Source organism: Neolamprologus brichardi, chromosome 5, assembly GCF_056152115.1.
Source record: "Neolamprologus brichardi isolate AB-2024 chromosome 5, ASM5615211v1, whole genome shotgun sequence".
Lineage (NCBI taxonomy): Eukaryota > Metazoa > Chordata > Actinopteri > Cichliformes > Cichlidae > Neolamprologus > Neolamprologus brichardi.
Window position 1 is genome coordinate 6,629,488 of NC_142108.1, and position 22,744 is coordinate 6,652,231.

At 41.9% G+C, this 22,744-nt stretch overlaps 2 protein-coding genes across 8 annotated transcripts in view; one reads left to right on the forward strand and one right to left on the reverse strand.

Annotated features, from left to right (window-relative positions):
• The window catches only part of ncoa3 (nuclear receptor coactivator 3), a 35,129-nt gene extending 34,973 nt beyond the window's left edge, over positions 1 to 156 (reverse strand). The window contains exon 1 of the mRNA XM_087840573.1: positions 23 to 156. The gene's annotated coding sequence lies outside the window, so the exon portion shown is untranslated. The remainder of the gene's footprint in view (positions 1 to 22) is intronic.
• Positions 1 to 22,488, forward strand: zmynd8 (zinc finger, MYND-type containing 8). 7 transcript variants are annotated; one of them, XM_006784676.3, is made up of 21 exons: positions 1 to 168; positions 10,036 to 10,112; positions 10,388 to 10,539; positions 15,282 to 15,503; positions 15,693 to 15,806; positions 16,199 to 16,264; positions 16,508 to 16,600; positions 16,695 to 16,782; positions 17,019 to 17,074; positions 17,176 to 17,253; positions 17,365 to 17,480; positions 17,576 to 18,075; positions 18,342 to 18,476; positions 18,633 to 18,788; positions 18,970 to 19,503; positions 19,638 to 20,135; positions 20,346 to 20,542; positions 20,755 to 20,835; positions 20,926 to 21,004; positions 21,109 to 21,348; positions 21,496 to 22,488. In XM_006784676.3, the coding sequence occupies exons 2-21, from the start codon at positions 10,088 to 10,090 to the stop codon at positions 21,672 to 21,674; spliced, it is 3,609 nt and encodes a 1,202-aa protein (XP_006784739.1). In that variant the 5' UTR covers positions 1 to 168; positions 10,036 to 10,087; the 3' UTR covers positions 21,675 to 22,488. The 7 variants fall into 7 exon arrangements, with proteins under 7 accessions (XP_006784739.1, XP_006784735.2, XP_035761088.2 ...); XM_006784672.3 differs by lacking the exon at positions 1 to 168 and adding an exon at positions 5,859 to 5,971; XM_035905195.2 differs by lacking the exon at positions 1 to 168 and adding an exon at positions 5,859 to 5,971 and having other exon boundaries at positions 18,970 to 19,491.
• The last annotated feature ends 256 nt before the right edge of the window (positions 22,489 to 22,744 follow it).

Here is a 22,744-nt window from a genome sequence, read left to right on the forward strand (position 1 = left end):
AAACCAACTGCAGAAAACTCACCGGCTTCGACGCTTTCATTGAGTACACCAGTTTGTTTTACGCCTCTAGAAACTCTCCGCCATCTTCGGCAAGACCGTGTTTGTTTAAATGGGAAGCACTCCCAGATCGGAGGGAGCCAGCTTGTAGCAGGTCGACTGGACTTCTGGGTAATGTAGTTTTCCCCGTTTATAGGTCGCATCAAAGTGTTTGGCGCGTCCTGAAAACGAACTACACGTTCCTTTAATACCCTTAGGTAATATGAGCAGCAGACACAGATATTATTAGGGGATGTAAATTTTCAATTATACACTACATGTAGTGTTAATGGCATAAAGCAGCTTCATACAAACTACTTAGCCGTCCATATCTATAGAGTATCCGTTTTTAATGTTGCTCATTTCTTATTCCTATTAAAAAATCAACATAACACTGATAGCCATTTTGAATTTATTTAAGTTATGAATTATATATTACTAATAATACAATGTCAGTAAAATTCAGCATAATTGCATGCAATAGAAATAGCAATAGAAACATTAACTAACTAACTGTAAATATTAATCTGAGTTTTTATATACTATGTACAGTGAAATCTTATCTAACACCATTCATTGCAGCACACATCTAGTATCTTGTAGTTATATTAGTTGCAAAGTGACTGTCAGTCATATCAATAGCATGCCTGGTATCACACAGACTGATGGCATACTGTCATATTTCTTTTAATTAACAGTGGAATCTCTGTGGCCCTTGAGCTGTAACACAGATGATAAAAAATAAAATAAATAATCTCCTCAGTGTTCTCTCAGGCACACCAGTTCAGAATTTTTACAAGTTAAGAAGGGGGGTGGGTAAAAGATGGAGAGAAAACAGCAGGATGAGGGCGCGGGGAGCGAACAAGCAGAAGTATTAAATATGCAGTTAGATCCTTACTTGATCTTTCCTGTCGGAACACTGTACTTTTGGGTGTAACAAAACGGTGTGAAAAAAGTGAAAGGCTGGTCACATATTATCTTTACAGCTAATTGCTTAGATGACACATACAGCTGCAGCACTTGCAGCCACCCCTGCACTCTGATTTATCTATTTGCTGTGAAGACGGTAAGTATTGCCTGAGGGGTGTCATACGTGATCATGAGGCCATTTTGACCCATGATGCACCACAGAGTGCCACAGGAAGTCATTCCTGTCTGTCAGACTTTACAACTCCTGCTCATGTCTCCAGGACTTTTTTCACAAGTAATATCTTGTTTATCTTGTACACATGTACAGTATATTTTATATATACTATATACTATAATATAGAGAGTTTACATTTTATTTGTTACATATTTATATTTTAGTGTGTCTAGTGTCTGCAACATTTTAATGTCCCCCCTGGGATGAATAAAGTATCATTCTAACATGAGCATATAAGGACTTATGGATTGAACCACACCCATGAGTGCTTTTCATGGAGAGAAAAAAAAGTGCCTTTTTGTTGTTCATTTCTTTTGGTTTGTTTGTTGGTCTATAGAGAGCCTCAGTTGCATTCCATGAAGAGCCAAAGAGGGGCCCAGTGGCCCTCTGTCTGCACCCCTTCCCCCACTAAACATGGAAAACTGACCGCTGCCCCCAGTACAAGACACTTTATCCCCTCCCCCTCCCCTTACCACTTTGAAAGGACAGGAGATAGCAGTTTGAAAGGACAGGAGATAGCCCCACAATCATTAATGTATTCAGACCGGTTTACCTGCAAACAGCTAACCACATGCCTTTCTTTGCCCCGCACCCATTCCCATCCCCCCATTCTCAACACTGCGTATGACCACAAAGGACAAAAACACGATCACTGCACATTCCACGTTTCTGTGCGTGAAAGAACGATTTTAAGTTATACCGTTTATTAAAGCTGTAGTGTGATTTTTAGTGCAAAGATGCAGGGGGGAAAAGAGACTTTACTTTTGCTGCATTTCAGCAATTAGACAAATCAAATTATCAGTTAAACGTGAAAACATCTACATTTAGACACATAAATAAGATATTAATAAAATTAAATATATTTAAGTCACCCGGGCATTGTCAGGAATTTTTCTGAGGTAGGCTAATCACTTCTGTGGGTAAACAGAAACAAAATTATTAGAAGGGCAATTCACGTAAATGTCTTCCTGAAAAACAAGAAATTAACCTGGTAAAACAAAACAAAACATGCGCAGTGACAGGGAGATTTATTTTACCCGCAGAACTGATGTGCTTGGAGAGAGGAAAATAAATCTAAATCAGGAGCTGGGGAGCACCGGAAAAATCTAACTAGGGCGCCATCTTGGGGCCTGCCAGGCTAGTTACTAGCTCTCCAGCTCCACTCAGAAATACGAAGGTCACAGGGCAGAGTCTGCAGTGTGAACACCTAACCGTACGGCTTGAATAGACAAGTATGGCACAAGTATATTAAAGTTTATATGTCAGACTTTTACGACTTCTTTTCCGACCATATATTGGTTGGAAATGAGTTATGCGTTAACAACTATAGCTAACTATCAAGCTAATTATTGAGCTGTTTTTTTTTTTTGGCTAGAGAGGTGTCGTGGGAACAGTTCCCTTATCATTTGATATTAGGAAACATGATATTTATTTTGCTTCATATATCACACACAGTTTTTTATTAACATGAATTAGAAACTTTTGGTAGGTAGCAACCAACAGGCTACATACATGAAAGGAGTCTTAATTTTTAATTTTCTCATTATCATACCTAAAACCTTTATTAAATGTTGAGACAGTTTCGCAGAAGGACCTCTAAAGTCTGATTCTACACAGTTATATGTGTAGTCATAGTTTATTTTACAGGTTTCTATGTCAACTTCCTATTTAATCATGTATCATAGATTACATACACCTGGTACTTTTCTAGCTAGCAGTTTCTGGTTTAAGAGGTATTTAGTGATTTGAGATACAGACGAAGAGAAGAATTTGGGCAGTTTTTTCCCCTTGTTTTTCTTTTTTGACCCCCAGAGCCTTTAGCACGCTCTTCTGGCAATGTTTAACTTTTTTCAGTAATTTTACATCGTTATTTTCCGAGTTCATCTCGCGAAGGGAATAAATAACAACTACAATATCATTGCCATTATTATACACCGTGCACCATCTAACATTCATTTCCTTCATTTGGCAGCATATGTGTCTGAATCAACAGACAAAAGCTATCATTTGGACTAGAAGATTAATTCAGATGAATTTGTTAATTTTTGACGTCCAGTGAATTTATGGGCTACTGAGTGGCATGCTGTGATAGCGTTTTACCACTAGAGGTCAGTGTTGTCTTACTTCCTGTAGAAGAGAGGCCACAAACGTCTGAGGAAAGGAGCCAGGTGGTGCTCAGAAGACAAACCTTATACATTTTCAGAAATATAGAACAGTAATTGCACTCTGGCTTTTTTGAATAATCATTTCCTCACAGTGGAACAATAATCAGCTTTCCTTTCTTTAGCATATTACTCCATGCCAAGATGTATGCCTGGAATTTAGAATAGAAAACAGGAGCGGTGGGTAGTTTATTATCTGCAGTTTATTGTTCTGTAGATGGCTTTGCATCACCAATGCCAATTTTATTTGGCAGTGAGCACTGAGCTATGAGTCTATATATCTTTGCTAAACAAGCCAGATCCGTGGGCTCTTTGTTTGAAGAATATTAGCCACAAGTTTTTATTCACCACCACACAGAGGAATAAACTGACAGCACAATTTACTTTGTTACATTTATAATGACTCAGTTATAAAGAGTAAAGTGTTTTCATGAATGAGAAAGTTAAGGGTGTAAATTTCAGATAATACCTCTGTGGTCCTTTGCACTGCATTTTATTTATTTTCAAAGAGACAAACACGTAGTTTTCACAGGAAGAGGTACTCCCTTGCTCTTTCTATAGGAATTAAGAGGATAAGTAGCCGTCAGATACTGCTAATCAAATGGACTTGATTAACTGATGAAGTGTGACTATCTCTGTGAATGTAGATGTTCTGGCAGTTTGCTGGTCTGGGGCATTCAGCTGTGTGTTAACACAGTGTTAAGGAAGAAAGACATCAGCAGTGATCTTAGAGAAGTAATTGCTGCTCCTCATTTACATTTCCGAACAACATGAAGTCAGTCCTTCTACAGTGAGACAGATTATTCAACAGTGGAAAACATTCAAGACAGCTGCCAATCTTCCCAGCAAGCTCATCCCAAGGTCAGCCCATACAATGCTCAGAGAAACTGCAAAAAAAGCCAGGAGCTACAATATGGACTACAGACATGTAGAGTAGCTTTACAGTTAGCATGTTAAATGTTTATAACGTTAAATGTTCATAACACTACAATTAGAGAAAGAAAATAGAAAACGACAAGTATGGCTTATTTGGAAGAGTTGCCAGGAGAAAGCCTCTTCACTCAAAAAGAACATTTACAGGGCCTCTTAGCTCTGCAAAGTAGCATCAGAGTAAATTACAAGACCTCTGGAACAGTCAAAGGAGCTTGCAAAGAAAAGTGTCTGGACTTCTTTAAGTTACTTGAAGACGTTTCACCTCTCATCCGAGAAGCTTCTTCAGTTCTAAGGTCAAATGGTGGAACAATGTCCTTTGAACAGATGAGATCAAAGTGGAGATGTTTGACCAAAACCAAACACAGGATATCAGCACAAATACCAACTGTCAAGCATGGTCGTGGAGGGGTAATTATTTGAGCTTGCTTTGCCATCTGTCTGAGAGTGAAAGCTTTCATGAAACTGCATCATGCAGCTGAACAATGATCCTAAACACAAAAATCCACAACAGAATGCCTGAAAAAGAAAAGAATTGAGGTGTTCTTGTGGTTCAGCCAGACAGCAGCCTGACTGAAACACTGTGCCAGGGCCTAAGAGAGCTGTGCATAAAGAAATGCTCGCAAACCTCAATGAACTTATGCAGGATTACAAAAAAGAGTGGTTCAAAATCGCTCCTCAGTGACAGGAAAGACTGAAAAAAGGTTATACAGAAAACAAGTACTTAGGATTATTGCTTCTGTGTTATGGACTATACTTTTCACAGGATTGCAGAGTCCTGTGAAAACTTTGTTTTCCACATGACCGTGTGCACAGATGCACAGTGCTTATGCTTTAAACACCCTGAAATACTTATATCTTAGTTAAAGGTTGGTCAAAATTAGGCAACTTTAAATTTTTGCTTTATATGTTTCACTTAATGCTAGAAGTGAAAATAAAGCTTAATGTAAAAAAGAAACACACGTGAACCCTTTACAATGAAATATAAAGTAACATACAGATTCTTATACTCTTATTGAATTATCCTGCATGCTTGAAAGTGATAACAGAAACTGAACCACTGCAACCACATTGTTAACAACAAACAACACCAGTTCAAAGGCCCAGGTATGACTGAAACACATGACTGTAATTTGGTGTTCAGACTGAACCTTTACAGGTCAAACACACAGAGTGCATTTCATGTAGTGTCTGCCTACCCACTGCTTTTTATTTACATAGCAGTTTCCTTATCTTTCCTATGATGTCAGCTTACTTTGAGGGTGGGAACTTGTGAGACAAATTCCTTTCTAACACCACACGGGCCTGTTTATTATGCATGTGACTGCTGTTCGTAGCTGTACTGAAGAGCTCCTTTATAGCAAGTTGTCTGCAGGCTTCTTGTTATGTGTGGGTTGTCAGTGGCTGATATTTTGATCTGGGCCTAGAGATTCCTGCTAGCTCTGAGTACTGCGTTTCAGCTTGCCTGTGCTAAACAAAAGACAAGCAGCCAGGAAATACACCAGCCAATCAGCAGCTGCCTTATATGCTGACAGCACATGGAGCCAGTCCTAGCTTAGCTTTTATCTGAACAGTTGAGTCGGACAGCTTGGAGAGCCGTGGCTGTGCTCTGAGCAGGGTGAGGGCTGACAGGGCTGTCCTCCATGTTTTAATAAGCATTGACATATCACACAGAGTATTTAGCCATGCATCCACAGAGGTAAGCCTTATTTTCATCTTTTTCCACATATACTACTTTGTCTATGAGGCACCAGATCTGTGCCTGAGTAATAATATAGGTTTGTCTGACAGAATGGGGGAGGGGAAGCATATTTGTCACTCACAGCACAGGAGTGGAGCCTGGAAGGAGAGCAATGCATGGTATAGTATAACAGACAGCCTCTGCTAGCTGGTTGGCTCTGTGGATATGCATAGTAGAGGGCCATAGGTCACATCCAAGGTCATTGTATGGTCTGACTAAGAAAACCTGCTTCCTTTTGTAAAGTTCAAAAGAGAAGTGACGTTCTGTGACTGTCCCTGGCCTTTGACAGGCCCAGTGAGAGAAACCAGGCAGGATGGGAGAGCAGTTCAGAGAGGAGATCCCAGAGGAATTAACAGATGGTAAACTGACAGCACAGCAAGTTTAATTTAGACCTCGAACAAGACTGAGAGCAAGGCAGCAGGGTACTGTTGTTAATTGTTTGCCAGACTAACACGGCAGGGAAGAACAGACTGTAAATGATAAAACTGTATTTTCATCCGAAACCCAGTTCACCCCAGAATGGGGAATGCAACCCCCCCCCCAAAAACAAACAAACATGCTGTTAAAAAGCCTGTGAGCTGATCATCATTATTATAAAAATACAAATGATTTATTGAGTAAATATGCTGTAGCTGCTTATTTATCACGAGCTTGGAAAAACTGCCTGAGCTTAATGGTGTGCACTGCCTCCCAGTGTTGTTCTCTGCTGCTGAGTGTCAGCCATTTTAGAGAGCTTCCCCTTTCTGTCCCTCTGCTCCAAGCACACTGAGTATTTGTATGTAAGACAGAAGGAAAGAAGGGAAGGACTTCCTCTCAAAAGGCTCTGCACAGAAACCTCATCTCATCCAGAGAAGCTTTTGCAGCCTTTTTGAAGTCGACCAGGTTAGATTGAATTCTGTTTATGCATAATGGTGTTGGTGTTTTGTGTGCATGGAGCAGATAAAATTTTTTTTAAATTCAGTCAATGATTGTGTCATTTTTCTGTCGGTTTAGCAACATTATTTCTATACCATGTAATATTATTGATAATGATTATAATGGACAGAGCAAGTCAAATGTAACCAGTGGAGTTATGGCCTGGATATAATATGGTGTTTATAAATGTGCTAGACCAGGGTTCAGGAACGATTTGTAAGGACTGAAACAACAAAGTCAACACTCAGTTTGCTGTGAATGGTGTCTGGTAATGTGTTTAATCCCCCCCCACCACCCCCACCCCCAATTCCACTACGCCTTTTTTCAGGATCTGTACAGATACACTCACACCTTTTTAGTTTGGTTTGTGCCTTTACAGAGTCCTTCCTCGCATGTTTAAATAGATATAACATGTTTTAAGGTATGGTTTTCCCACAGAAAACTGGTCATTTGCTTAGTAATTCTTAGTGACTTCTGTGCCTCGCTCATCACGCTTTCCTTTTTTTACCAGGAGTATCCAAGAACAGTTTCCTAGTGTCAAACGCTTGAGCGTGTATCTGTTTTATCTTGTAGTTTGCATTTATGTTTTATGAGAACTGTGTTTGAATTGTGTATGCTATTTGTAGCCATGTCTTTGAGGTACCTGACGTAAGGAAATAAATATATTTGGCTTAAAAAAAAGGAATACCTCTGCTTTAACGGTCAGCTTACGTCACACTGTGTGCTCAGATTTTCAGGCAGACAGTAGATGGAGGAAGGAGGCTATGCAGTCCATAGTGTCTAAAAGGCCTGTGACATTTTTCAGCCTCATCTTTGTGTCCACCTTTAGGGCCCTAGCTATATATCAGCATGCCGGGGCACATCATAAGCTGCATGTGGTCCTGTGCAGCAGATCTGACTGGTGCCGTGTGTACGTGCTATGTGTGCAGTGTGCACATTGGCCAAAGAGAGAGAGAGAGCGTGAGGGAGAAAGAGAGAGAGAGAGAGAGTGTCTTCAAAATGGACGCCATACACATATACTGGCTGAGAGCACAGAGAGAAGGAATCTGATCCCCTCCTTGTCAAGCCCGTAGGGCTGCATCTTACATGTCTGATAAAAGGAACAGAGCCAGAGTATGACTGGATGGAGTTTTAAGGCAGTGAGGGACTTGGTTTTCACGAGTGTTTTTGTGACAGCGAGGATCAGTCCTCTCTGCATTGCAGCATTGTGGTTGAGGAGAGCGGGGAGAAGAGAGCCTGTGTGGCACACCGAGCTGAGCACCCAATCAGGCACCTCCGTGTGGTGCTTGAGCCAATCGGCAGCTCGCAGCCGAGGTTAAAGATTGTCAATTGCAGGAGAGAGCAGCAGGGAGAGAAGGCCTTCTGGGAAACCTGGACCCATCTTTTCCCTCATCCCCCAACGTCCTCAATTGATAAAGATAAAGATTAAAGAATAGGCTGAAGAATCTGTATGTGAGTAAGGAAAAAAGGTATGCCGTTCATTTCCTACATTGAGGCATGATTGTTATGGCAGTGGTGGGTGTGGAAGGGGATGTGTCAGAAGGTTACAGGGTTACAATGTGCTGAACTGAACGTGCTGTGGTCTCTGATTTATAAAGGGGTTTTGTCAGGATAGACAGCAGTGAGTTTCCTCCTGTCTCTCTTTCCCTTTGTGTGTTGTTGTATTTCCTGGCCTGGACAGGACATGGTGGTGCAGGGGTAAACTGTCTAAGGCTGTCCAGAAAGGCTGGATGAGGAGGCCAGTAAAGCAGTTTCACTGCACTCTTATTTTTGTCTATAGACGTGCTGTATTTCTGGATGTCATTTCATCTTACTGTAGGGATTGAGGAGGTTGAAGGGTGTGGGGGTTGGGGAACAAGATAACCGAAATGGAAGCAGTATTCTAGCTGGATGAAAACAATACATTTAAAAGGTGTTTTTCTCAAGTGTAAGGGAAATAAATATGGAAAGAACCTGGTTCATCTGAGCACAGAGGCCACTGCATCTGCTGTGGCGTCAGAGAAAACCGTAATAACAAAAGAAACGACAAACAGAGCACCTGTAAACCAAGGTGACTCAGATGAGAAAAAACCTGTTGGTTTGAGAGCACATTTTGGATTGCATTTGAATGTTCTTTTTCTCCAACAGAACTGTGGATGTGATTGTGCTTTCCACTACGATACGCTGGCTGGTATTGGCTCGATTAATGAATATTACTTTTTGTTTAGACTATTTACCTGCTGTTAACTAGTTGGATGTCAGGAAACGCAGACATTTCTTTCCTGTGTTTTCATATCTACTATTTATTAGGTCAGTAGAGAAAAGTGTCTAATACTAATAAATGGAGAATGGCAGCACACATTGTACTCATGTTGTCTCAGTATTGGTTAATTTTAACTTTCCTTGAGATCAAGATGTGGCCTTTGTTCTGAGCTGCTGGTATATTGGTTTGCTCTCTCATTTTGAGTCTTCTAGCTGCAAAACATTCACATAAATTGTTAGGACTATTACCAGTGGAGCATTTGTTTTCAGGTTTTGCAGTGTTGTGTTGTACTGTTGAGGTTTTGCTTACTCTATCTTCTAAAGTCAATCTTACCTTTTTTACCCTTTGAAAATCAAAGGAATTATTTCTTGACATGACATAGACTTACTGATGGATATCATTCACATCAAGTCTTTGAAACCTGCGGTACTTTAGCTCAGCTCTTTTCTTGAAATACTGAGACGCTTCTTCCCAACTATGTGACCCAACTCTCACCAGAAACCTGTTATCATTTTTTCTCTAAAAGAACTTTTCTTCACATGATAGGAGGTGATCCAGAAAGTTATATAATAAGGTTAAGAAAACCTGACCACTTGCATACCTACTAATGAACCTCACAACTGGAAGTCATTAATAAGAGAGGTTATTTTGTATTCAGCAGTGAGCTTTATTAATTCTGGCCCTTTTTCTTACTTGCAATTTGGTTCAATCATAATTACACTAAGAAAGTAACGCTCCTCATGCACCACGCGGTGTCTTTTCCCCCCCAAAACATTTAGAAAAATAACAATATGACACATTTTCAGCTATCGGTTACATTTGACTGCACTACACATTTGAATACCTGTGGCGATGCTCTTTTCAGTTTGGAAGAAGAAGAAGAGGGAAAAACAGAAGAACAGGCTGTAACAGAAGAAATGGAGATCTCAACACGGTCCAAAGGTAAAAATAAAGTATGCAAGTTATTCAGATGGTAAAGCTCTCTTTCTCCACCTGCAGCGTTTCTATACTTTTTATGTGTAAAGTGATTTTGGTTTGGTTTATTACTATGAATTAGATGCGCTAACTCACAGTTCACCCCTTGCAAATAAGATGAAAGAAGCTATTTTAGTAGTGCCACTCAGTTGTGTGAGTTCAAGAAAAGATGGTTGTCATTTCTGATACTTTTTCCTGCTTTTAGAATCAATATGTCTGTTTGCTCTGATTATTGTCTGCAGTTTCAGAAGCTGGTTCAACAGAAAGGGTGGCACCAAAAAGAAAGATGCCCAGTCCTTCTCAGTCATCCAACGGTCACTCCTCTGCTGAGACCTCACCGTGCCCAGTGAAAAAGAAGAAGAAACCAGGTGCTGTTAGCAGCAGCAAAGACCAGGTACCAGTCAGTTCACAGCTGAGGATTTTTTATAAATAAACTATATTTATAATAATAACACAGCAACAACTAGTTGATCATATTTTATAGTGATAGTAAAATTGATAAAAATATCAACAGTCCAAACTTTTTAAAGATACATTTATATAGTTAAAAGAAAATATATTTTGCTCTTATGTATTATCTTAGTGAATACTTTTAGCCTTTAATTAAGTTTACGTCAACTCAGACTAAGTTACACAATTTTAATAGCACAAGATAATTCTTTTGTGATGTATTGTATTGTTGGGAAGTTTCTGATAGGGCTTATATAAGAGTTAAAGGCCATGTCCAAATTTTTTGATGTCTGTGAAGGTTCTCAGTCATCCAGGTCATCGTAGTCAAAAGAGCTTGCAAAGAAAAGCGTCTGGACTTCTTTAAGTTACTTGAAGACGTTTCACCTCTCATCCGAGAAGCTTCTTCAGTTCTAAGGTCAAATGGTGGGGAGTCCCAGATTTAAACCTAGTGGGAGTTTCCCCCCACAGAGGGACAAAAGGACCCCCTGATGGTCCTCTAATCGCCTGAGCCAAGGTGTGAAACTGGGTGTGGGTCCCAATCAGCCAGGGTTTCGGGTGAGCTCATTGTGAAAACTGGCCCCACCTTATCATGCGAATTCCTGAGGTCAGATGGCCCAGGATGTGAGTGGGCGTTAAGGCGTCTAGGGAGGGAACTCAAAACTGGATTATAGATGGCAGAGAGTTGGTGTCGTAAACCACCGCCTCTGTTCAAAGATGGTCGCTCACAGTGGACATAGATGGCTTCTTTCACTCCTCTTTCAAAGAAGATCAGACACCAGCGAGGGAGGATAAGAAGGACAGACGCAACAACATTGTCATCCCCTATGTAGCCGGTGTATCAGAAAAACTCAAGAGAGTTTTCTCCAAGCATGACATCCCGGTGCATTTCAGACCCAGCAACACACTCAGACAAAAACTGGTTTACCCGAAAGACAAACGCCAAAACACAGACTTAACAATGTGGTGTATGCTGTACAGTGCAGCGAGGAATGCCCAGACCTCTACATTCGAGAGACCGAACAGCCACTTCACAAGCGCATGGCACAACATAGAAGAGCCACCTCCACAGGACAAGACTCAGCTGTCCATCCGCATCTTAAGGACAAAGGTCACTCTTTCGAGGATGCCAATGTTCACATTTTGGACAGAGAGGACAGATGGTTTGAAAGAGGAGTGAAAGAAGCCATCTATGTCCACTGTGAGCGACCATCTTTGAACAGAGGCGGTGGTTTACGACACCAACTCTCTGCCATCTATAATCCAGTTTTGAGTTCCCTCCCTAGACGCCTTAACGCCCACTCACATCCTGGGCCATCTGACCTCAGGAATTCGCATGATAAGGTGGGGCCAGGTTTCACAATGAGCTCACCTGAAATCCTGGCTGATTGGGACCCACACCCAGTTTCACACCTTGGCTCAGGCGATTAGAGGATCATCAGGGGGTCCTTTTGTCCCTCTGTGGGGGGATACTCCCACTAGGTTTAAATCTGGGACTCTCCACCATTTGACCTTAGAACTGAAGAAGCTTCTCGGATGAGAGGTGAAACGTCTTCAAGTAACTTAAAGAAGTCCAGACGCTTTTCTTTGCAAGCTCCTTTGAATATTTTTGATGTTTGTCTGTTAGTTTTGACCTGATTAATACTGTTAATGTATGAGTATTATGTGAAAGTGAAGTCTGTGCAGCTGTAATTTTAACAAATGCTTTTATAGTTGCCAGTATTTCAGTAAAATTCCCTACAATCTGTACTATAATAATTACATGATTACTTGTGGCTTATGATTTAGCTTGCATTGCCATGTGAACGCTTTGCTTGCTTTCTGCTCAAAGCAGATCACAAATTTACATTAAGATAAGATAAGACTTTATTGATCCCACAACGGGGAAATTTTTGCGTCACCTCAGCTCAGGTACAGATATCAGAAGGAAATACAAAAATACAAATAAGTACAATCAATGAAAAAAAGTAAGATAATACACTATATACAATGGTAGCATACACAGTATGTGATTATGGATATGGTTGGAAATATGGAAGACATAAACTTGACATAACTATTGTACCACTACTATTCCTATTTATAGACATGTACACACACACATGTACACACTAAATATACATATACAGACATATATACCTGCACATGTCCATACACATGGAAGGTCCATTATGCATCAAGTGGTGACCGTGGATGTTCACAGTGTCCAGTGACCTATGACATCATGATTGAGGAGTTATAGAGTCTAACTGCTGTTGGGATGAATGATCTGCGAAAGCGCTCCTTCCTGCAGCGAGGGTGTTTCAGTCTCTGACAAAAGGAGCTGCTCAGCCCACACACATACTCATGCAGTGGGTGATGTGGGTTGTTCATGATAGATGTCAGCTTTCCTAACATCCTCCTCTCGCCAACCACCTCCAGACTCCAGGGGACATCCCAGCACAGAGCTAGACCTCCGCACCAGTTTGTCAATCCTGCTCCTGTCCCTGTCCGTGCATCCACTCCCCCAGCAGGCCACTGCATAGGAAAGGGCAGATGCTACCACAGTGTCATAGAATGTCCTTAACAGAGTCCTGCAGACTCCGAAGGACCTCAGTTTCCTCAGCAGGTGGAGTCGACTCTGGCCCTTCTTATACAGGATGTCTGTATTTGTAGTCCAGTCCAGTTTATTGTTGAGGTGAACACCCAGGTACTTATAAGAGTCCACTATCTCAAGGTCTTTCCCTTGGATGTTCACCGGTGTTGTAGGGGGTGACTTCCTCCTGAAGTCTATGATCATCTCCTTTGTCTTGTTGGCGTTGATTTGGAGTACGTTGGTCTCACACAGACCAACAGCCAACAAAGTCACTGATGACCCCCCTGTATTCCTGATCATTCCCGTCTGATACGCATCCAATGATGGCTGTATCATCTGAGAACTTCTGTAGATGGCAATCGTCCGAATTATAACAGAAGTCTGAAGTGGAAAGGTGAGAGAACCGTGCCCTGTGGTGCCCCCGTGCTGCAGATTACCACCTCGGACACACAGTCATGGAGCCTCACATACTGTGGTCTGTTGATAGGTCCATGCAGTCAGCTGTTTGCCTACTCCGGCTCCCTCCAGCTTCCCTCTCAGTAGTGCAGGTTGGATGGTGTTAAAAGCACTGGAGAAGTCAAAAAACATGATCCTCACAGTGCTCCCCGCCTGCTCTAGGCGAGATAGGGATCAGTGTAACAGGTAGATGACAGCGTCATCCACCCCAATTCCAGAACAGTAGGCGAACTGCAGGGGGTCCATCACTGAGCCCACCAGTGGCCGAAGGTGGTGCAGGATGAGCCTTTCCATGGTCTTCATCAGATGAGAAGTCAAGGCAACAGGCCTGAAGTGGCTGGGCTCCCTGGGGTGTGCGATTTTTGGCACCGGAACCACATAGGAAGTCTTCCACAGTTCAGGAACCCTCTCCAGGCTCAGGCTCAGGTTGAAGATGTACAGGGCCATCTGACAGAACTGGTCTGCACAGTCCCTGAGCAGTCTGGAGCAGATTCCATCCAGACCTGCTGCCTTCCTTGCCTTCGTCCTCTTGAGCTGATTTCTCACCTGATCAGCTGTGAAGTAGATGTGAGGCTGGGGTGGAGTGGGGGGTGGGGTTGGCTCTGTTGTGGGTAGATGTGTGGATAGGGGTGAAGCAGGGTTGTGGTGAGAGGAGAGCTCTCATGGTGACAATGGCACTATTGACTCCATTGTCCTGGAAGTGTCCAGAGATTTTTTTCATGTTCCTCCAGACTTCTCTGATGTTTTTCTGTTGGAGTTGGTTTTCCGTCTTCCTCCTGAAGCACCCCTTGCCTTCTAGGATCTTGTATTTAAGATCCTTTTGGACTTTCTTAAGTTCCTCCTTGTCTCCTGACCAGAAAGCCCTCTTCTTCTTGTTCAGCAGGGCCTTCAGTTCTGGGGTGACCCACGGTTTATTGTTTGAGAAACACTGTATCTTCTGTAGGCACTGTGTTCTCAACACAGAAATTAATGTAGTCCGTGATGCAGTGGGTGAGGGCGTCAATGTCTTCACCGTGAGGCTTGCAGAGTTCCTGCCAGTCTGTGCATTCAAAACAGTCTCTTAGGGCCTCGGTGCATTCCTCAGACCACACCCTTATCACCTTCTTCGTGGGGGGGTTCCTCTTCACCAGGTTGTGGTCTGAGTGGCCAAGCGGGGTGAGGGGTGATGCACTGTAAGCCTGCTTTGTGTTGGCAAACAATAGATCCAGGGTTTTGCTGTCCCTTGTACGGCAGTCAACATACTGGGAGAAGTTAGGGAGAGTGACTGATAGAGAGGCATGATTGAAGTCCCCAGAGATAATATGATTGCATTAGATAAATGATTGGTGGTAAATCACTTTGCCCATTATGTTGTCCTTTGTAAATAATTAGTTATCCCCACAACCTTGATTCCCATTTAATCAAGATTGTCCACACTGTTTTCCCCTTTTATGTTATAAAACACAGACTGAAATCACAGAATGAAGCTACATTACCTGGAATAACTGGACTTGTAATTCTTTTATGGCAGCAGTCAGTGTGTAACAGAGTCAGTCTGTGTTTTGGATGGTAACTTCTGTGTGCTTTTTATCAATGCTTTGCATGTCTGCTTGGCTTCTCTAATCTCTGGCCTGATTTTGATCTCCCCCAACTTTGTGTTTCTTTTGCCTGCATTCCAGTCAGAACTAAGACATGGTCCCTTTTACTATGTGAAGCAGCCAGCACTCACCACAGACCCTGTTGATGTTGTACCGCAGGACGGCAGGAATGACTTCTACTGCTGGTTGTGCCACCGCGAGGGCCAGGTGCTCTGCTGTGAGCTCTGCCCCAGGGTGTACCACGCCAAGTGTCTCAAACTACCAGCCGAGCCCGAGGGCGACTGGTTCTGTCCGGAGTGTGAGGTACTCACTCAGGAATGTGAAAAATATACTAGTGTTGTAAAGCGTAGGGTAATCCTGTACTTATATTGGCTTAATAAAATAAGACCAACCAGTAAGTATGGATTGTAGATGACAAAGATAGGTTGTCAGGCTTTCGTATGCTCAGTGCAGATATAACAAAAGTGTTTGTTTTCTCCTGGTGTCTTTTAGAAAATAACAGTTGCCGAGTGTATAGAGACTCAGAGCAAAGCCATGATGATGCTTACTATAGATCAGCTCTCTTACCTGCTAAAGTTTGCCCTGCAGAAGATGAAACAACCAGGTGTAAGTATTCTGTTACCCCTGTGTTTCCAGAAATTCGTGCTGCTAAAAAGTTTGAAGGCACAAATTTCTTTTTCATGTGTATGTTCACATGCAGTATATCACTGGGATTTTGGCATCTCCTCTTTGCTGACCAGTGGTGATTTTTAGACACCTTTTGCAGCCAAACGATAACTGTACTACCATCTGTCATATCAGATAATCTGCACATCCTGAGGTGCAACCTCCTCACAAACAGTCCAGCATGGTATAATATTGATTTGCATGTGCTAATAATTTCTAATAACACAACTAACAATCATTTGATAATAATGGGCCTGACATGGCTGGAAACCATGAAAGTAAATATCCTAGCTGGTGGTGAGGATACAGCTGCCCCTCTCACTCTCTTTCAGGATCATCCCCGCTTGTCATCTCGCTCCCCCCATGCAGCTTCCACGCAGAGAAAGACTTATAATTGGGTAATCAATTACACCACTAACAAGACCCCGTCATGATTTCTTCCTCCACTAGTATTCCTCCTTCTGTTTGAAGCGGCTTTTAGAACTTTTAGTAGTAGCATGGTGGTAGCATGTTGGTTTGTGGCAGAGGGGACAGGTGTTGAAAAATAAGCTTTAGGCTAAGGTGTAATAAATATTGAAAAAAAGCTAAGGTTTAGTTTAGTTTATTTAGCTTCACTCTCTTCTCTGTTTACATAATCCTAGACTGAACCATTCCAGAAACCCGTGTCTCTTGAACAGCATCCTGATTATGCAGAGTATATTTTTCATCCTATGGATCTCTGCACACTTGAGAAGGTAATACGTTGAGCAGTCGCGACGATTGGATAGTGTAAATGTGGAAAAGTTGAATCATTTGACATTTGAACATCATTTCTTTTTGTCACAACAGAATGTCAAAAAGAAAATGTATGGCTGCACAGAGGCCTTTTTGGCGGATGCAAAATGGATCTTGCACAATTGTATTATATACAACGGAGGTATGCTCCTCGATGTGTGAGCTGTATTACACTTATCTACAGTTATGGTATAATGAGCATAGTAATGCACACAATGCATGACTGTGTTAATAGCAGATAATTACACTTTCCTCAGATTAGCTGATATTAATGTGTTATTAGAGTGCATTTCCAGATGAGGACAATTAACAGTAATTCTGACTTATATAAAATAACAGATTTAAAAGCTTTTACATAATTGCATGTTCTTATTTCAGGCAACCACAAACTTACAACTACAGCTAAGGTGATAGTAAAAATCTGTGAACATGAGGTAAATATTACTTTACTTTTCATTATGGGTAACACTATGACATCTGAAACTTAATTTAGCCATCTTTAAATGTGCATTTATTTGTTTCGTTTTGGTTTCAGATGAATGAGATTGAAGTTTGCCCTGAGTGTTATTTATCTGCGTGCCAAAAGAGAGACAACTGGTTCTGTGAGCCTTGTGTAAGCTGAGTTACCTGAAGTTTCTGCTGATCATGCTATCAGAACCTACTCAAATGTACAAATCTTTAGAGTACAACTCTGTAGTTCCAGTGTTTTACTGTATGTCTGCAGAGTAACCCGCACCCTCTAGTGTGGGCCAAACTGAAAGGGTTTCCATTCTGGCCTGCTAAAGCTCTGCGGGACAAAGATGGGCAGGTGGATGCTCGCTTCTTTGGGCAGCACGACAGGTATCAGTCCTTTGCTCTTCAGTTACTTGGGCTTGGTGGCATATTAGAGTCTTTGTGTTAAAACGAGAGACATATTATTGATCTTCTTCTTTCAGGGCCTGGGTTCCTTTAAACAATTGTTACCTCATGTCCAAGGAAATACCTTTTTCTGTAAAGAAGACCAAAAGCATTTTCAACAGTGCCATGCAAGAGATGGAGGTCTATGTGGAGAATATGAGAAAGAAGTTTGGAGTGTTTAATTACGCCCCCTTCAGGACGCCGTACACGCCGGACAATAATTTTCAGATGCTCCTGGATCCCTCTAACCCCTCGTCAGGTCCCATCAAACCTGAGAAGCAAGAGAAGATCAAGCTGAGTTTTGATATGACCGCATCGCCTAAAATCGCATTGACCAGGACCTTGTTACCTGGGGCTGGGGTGGGAGGAAGCGCAGCAGGACGCCGGCTCCCTCTCACTGACATGCCTCGCTCACCCATGAGCACCAACTCCTCTGCTCATACAGGTTCAGATGGGGAACAAGAAACAACCGACAAGTCCCAGACAAAAGCGTCAAATAGCCAGTTCAGTACAGGAGAGGAGTCCATGGACTGCACAGGTGTGTGAGTGCCACTCCAAGCCCTCCCCTGTATCAACTATGAGCAGTATGTTGCTAGCAGATGTGGTTATTCATATATTTATCAACTACTAAACCTGTAGTCACCTTTAAAATGAAATCAGTATATCTGCTGATATAAAGCAACTGTTATAACATAATTTAAAAACATATTTATATATATGTAATAAGCATTGCATATATCTGTCTGCTTATATCTGCATTGTGTAGACGGTAGACCTTGTTTCAAAACAAATATCTATCGACAGTCTCACCAGCTCATCCTCGACCTGGTGGTGCAGGTGGTTCCTTGGACAGCCCCAAATCATTACCCTCTCAAGCTCCTGGCATCCCCAAGCAGGAGAAGACACCACAGACAGGAAGTATTCTGAACCTTAATCTAGGTGAATCCTTTATGTCTTTGTAACACAAACTACAACACACAATAATGTGTTTAAAAATGTCTCCTTCTATTTTAAAAGCCACTTCTACTGCACGCACTATGACTGTCAAGTCATAAGATCTTTCCTTATTGCATTGTACATATGCACTTTCTCTAGATCGAAGTAAAGCAGATATGGACCTAAAGGAGCTGAGTGAAACAGTTCAGCAGAAACAAGGAGCCACACCTGTCCTCACATCTCCAAAAAGACAAATCAAGAGCCGTTTCCAGCTGAACTTAGACAAAACCATTGAGAGTTGCAAGGCCCAGTTGGGTTAGTAGAGATACTACTGAGGCCAGTTTTGTAATTCCTTTGTGTTGATAATTTGTTACCAGTGCCATAATTGAAATATTAATTGGGTTTTGTTTGTTTTTGTCATTTTGGGACCTTCTTCATAGATATGTCCCAGGACACAGTTTATTGTGGTGTGACAGCCTCTTTCATTGCTTTGTAGGTATTGGTGAGATCTCTGTGGATGTGTACAAAGGTGTTGAACACAGTGACTCAGAAGAGACCGATAAATCTGACTCCAGCGACAGTGAGTATGGCAGCGATGAGGAGCAGAAGACCAAGAATGAACAAGACACAGCACCCAGTGAGGAGCCCCAGAAGGAACCCACCAAAACTAATGTCAAAGACCAACCTTCCCCCAGCAATGAAGAAGAGGGTAGAGCTGATTTACTTGTAGCAACTGAATCAGCAGCTGGAGAAGCCAGTGTGACGGTGTCTGATGCTCAAACTAAAGAGAAAACGAGCAGTGAAGTAGAGAAAGAGAGCCCAGAGAAAAACAAAGCACCTCGGGAATCACCTGTTCCCAGAGAAAAGTCTCAGGTGAAACAAGAGACAAAGCAGACTGTGCCAGTGGAGGACTCTGACTCAGAGAGGGAACTGGTTATTGATCTTGGAGAGGAGCAAGGTGGCAAGGAAAGGAAAAGGAGAAGAAAAGACAGCGCTACTGTTAAAGATTCAACTACTGGTAAAGTTGAAGGTGACAGTTATACTTTCTCTGTGTGTCTGACTAGAAATCGTCTAACACTTCATGTTATAGTCCTTATTTTGTTTAAACCTTATCAACTTTGTATGGGCAAAATTGGCAAATAAGATGTGATTTTTTTCCTGTAGGTAAAGCTTCTATAACGTCAACGCCCCCATCTCAAAACAGCACGGCACCTTCCACACCCTCTAGTGTTTCCATGCAGTCCCCTGTGGCCATTCCTGTCACTGTGGTCTCCTTCACCGCTCCTTCTCCTGCAACCATTAGCCTCGCATCTGCATCCAGTGCCACTGCAACACCCCCCCCTTCCACTTCCACCTCGACCACACCGGCTTTGAAGAAACAGCGCCCTCTGCTGCCTAGAGAGACAGTGCCAGTGGTACAGAGGGCTGTAGTGTGGAATCCCACAGCTAAATTTCAGACCTCCTCTCAGAAATGGCACATGCAGAAGGTGCAACGTCAGCAGCAAAACCAGCAACCTGTGGCAACCACACAAATGCAGGCGTCATCTCCCAGGCAAGGCCAGACGCAAGTGCTAACCCAGACCCAGGCAGCTGCAAACGGCTCTACAGCAGTCTCCTCCTCTTCACAAAGCACACGCTATCAGACCAGACAGGCGGTGAAAGGTAAAAAAAACAAGCTTCACGGTATGCTAAACTAAGTATGACCTAAAACTGTGTGACTCAATACAAGTCAAGATTCCTTCATGTAAGAGTGGTTAGACAATGTACAGACCTAAAGAGCAAAATGAATTAGAATATTACAATTTGATGGCTATGGTGAAAATGTTCTACTTGCATGTTTCACCATGTGAATAATAGTGTTTCTTATTCCAGCTGTTCAACAAAAAGACACCCTACTCAGCACGTCCACTTCAGCTGTCACGCTGGTATCCAGTAGCCCAGCTTCCGTTGCCATGATGGCAGCGTCGAGTTTAGGCACGGCTGCTGCACCTTCACCAGTGGCAACAGACCTGTATATCCCAACTGCCTCGGCAGATGTGGCGGCAGACATTGCCAAGTACACAAATAAAGTTAGTGCATATTTTCTTAGACAAGCAATTTGTTTTATGTTTTCACTGGAAACACTGCTGGTGTAGTAAAAATACACGAGATACATCAGCACTGGGCAACTTTAAAACTACATATTAGCGACAGAACAACCTTTGTGTTATTAGTCTGGGTGAGAGGCAAAGTATATAATTTTTAATGACACATCCTCATAAAATTGTCTTCTTTCTTTCAGATAATGGATGCAATTAAAGGTACAATGAGTGAAATCTACAACGACCTTTCAAAAAATCCTTCAGGGAATACAGTAGCAGAGGTAGGTGGTTGCTCTCGGTTGCATATAGACTGAAAACGATTCAGCTCATTTCCTTATCCTCGTATGCCTTTATCTTTTTCTTTTTTGCAGATAAGAAGACTGAGGATTGAAATAGAGAAATTACAGTGGTTGCATCAGCAAGAGTTGTCCGAAATGAAGCACAATCTTGGTGTGAACTTTATCAGTCAGCTACTAACCGTGCAGTCTTCTTTCCCCTCACACTGTACAATTAGTTCTACCCGTGTTTGGTCACGCTTGTGTTCTTCAATCTAGAGCTTACGATGGCTGAGATGCGGCAAAGTCTGGAGCAGGAGAGGGAGAGGTTGGTGAGCGAGGTGAAGAAACAGGTGGAGCTGGAGAAGCAGCAGGCAGTGGATGAGACAAAGAAGAAACAGTGGTGTGCTAACTGCAGGAAAGAGGCCATCTTCTACTGCTGCTGGAATACCAGCTACTGTGATTACCCCTGTCAGCAAGCCCACTGGCCAGAACACATGAAGTCTTGCACTCAGTCAGGTAACAGCGCATGTCGTCACTAACATGCTGAGGATCATATTGACAAAAACAAAGACTGTATTTTCTAACACTCCATTTGCATGCCTGTATAAACACCATTCATTTCTTAGTTGTAATTAGTTTTGGGTTTTTTTGTTTTATTTGTAGCCACGGCTCCACAGCAGGAACCTGAGGCCGAGCCTACAGCAGACCTCCCAAATAAAGGTTTAGGGCAGACTAGCGGTGGCCCAAACCCTCTCAGAGACACACCAGCCTCTGCGTCATCATTGGACAAAGACTGTGACATGGAAAAGAGCACTGACAGTGTTGCCGTCACTTTGTCATAACCACGCTTACCATACTTGAAAATGTAAATGTAAATTTTTTTCCTCCCACTACAATAATATGTCCATGTAATTTGTTCTGTTCAACAGCCTTTTCCAAATTGAAAGTGAAAAAAAAATCAAGTTATTTTTTATTTATATTATTTGTTTGCCTTTCGGGCGTCACATGGTTCCCCCACTGCAGAGTGGTGTAAAACACAACTGGCAGCAGAGTGTGGCAGTTTAAAAAATAGCTTACAGTGTATGTTCTTGCATTCTCTTGCTGGTCTTTATAGGCAGCTGCCAGTATGAAGAGCTTAAGAGCATGCTTGAGTGTCATAAAACATATCAGTGGTATATTGGACAACAGTTAAACCATTTATGACTACAGAAATGTAACCCGTGTTAATGAACCACCTCAGTTGTAGATTAGAGGACTGCTGACAGAAGTGTCTGTAAATGACTTATTTTGTATTTTGTGTTAATTTATTTGTTATTCTATTGTTGCCTGTTGTATACTGCAAAGAAAGTAACAAATACACACATTTTAAACAAGCTGTTTTATATGATTACAAAAACAGTCTTACATTTGATCTTTTAGTTGTCTCTAAAGTTGAGGAGAACCTTAGGGTTTGGTTGAATGTAAATGTTATAAGACTGTAATAACAATGAAACAGCTGCGGCACATTTTAATATTTGAACATTTCCATAATCTGCATCAAATGCCCCCAAGTAGAAGTTTATGGGCCTATCAAAAACAGATTTTTGAGAGGTCGGAATTGTACATTTCTGTGTAAATTGTGATAAAAACAGTAAAGTAAAAAAGTAACATAGAAAAGAGTTGTGACTGAAGTAAATTTTAAATATCAGCTCATAATAATAAGAGCTCATTTGGCAAACATTCACATGTTGGGACAAATATCAAGTAAATAGCTGAATTAGACTTATTTAAATCCACTAAGTTTAGGACAAATCACATTTTGTTAAAATAAAAAAAAAACAATCCCCCCCCAAAACAATTACACCTTTTCCCGCCGTTTGAAAGTGATTACGTATTGACGGAACGTCGACCTTTGCTTCTGTTTAGTTTCCCT

Bases quoted from the DNA above. Each gene is read 5' to 3' on its own strand.
- zmynd8 (XM_087840577.1), top strand. From the start codon at position 6,065: ATGGGGGAGGGGAAGCATATTTGTCACTCACAGCACAGGAGTGGAGCC. The intron at 15,807-16,198 runs GTAAGTATTCTG...ACTCTCTTTCAG, and splicing joins AGAAGATGAAACAACCAGGT to GATCATCCCCGCTTGTCATC. The intron at 21,005-21,108 runs GTGTGAACTTTA...TCTTCAATCTAG, and splicing joins CGAAATGAAGCACAATCTTG to AGCTTACGATGGCTGAGATG.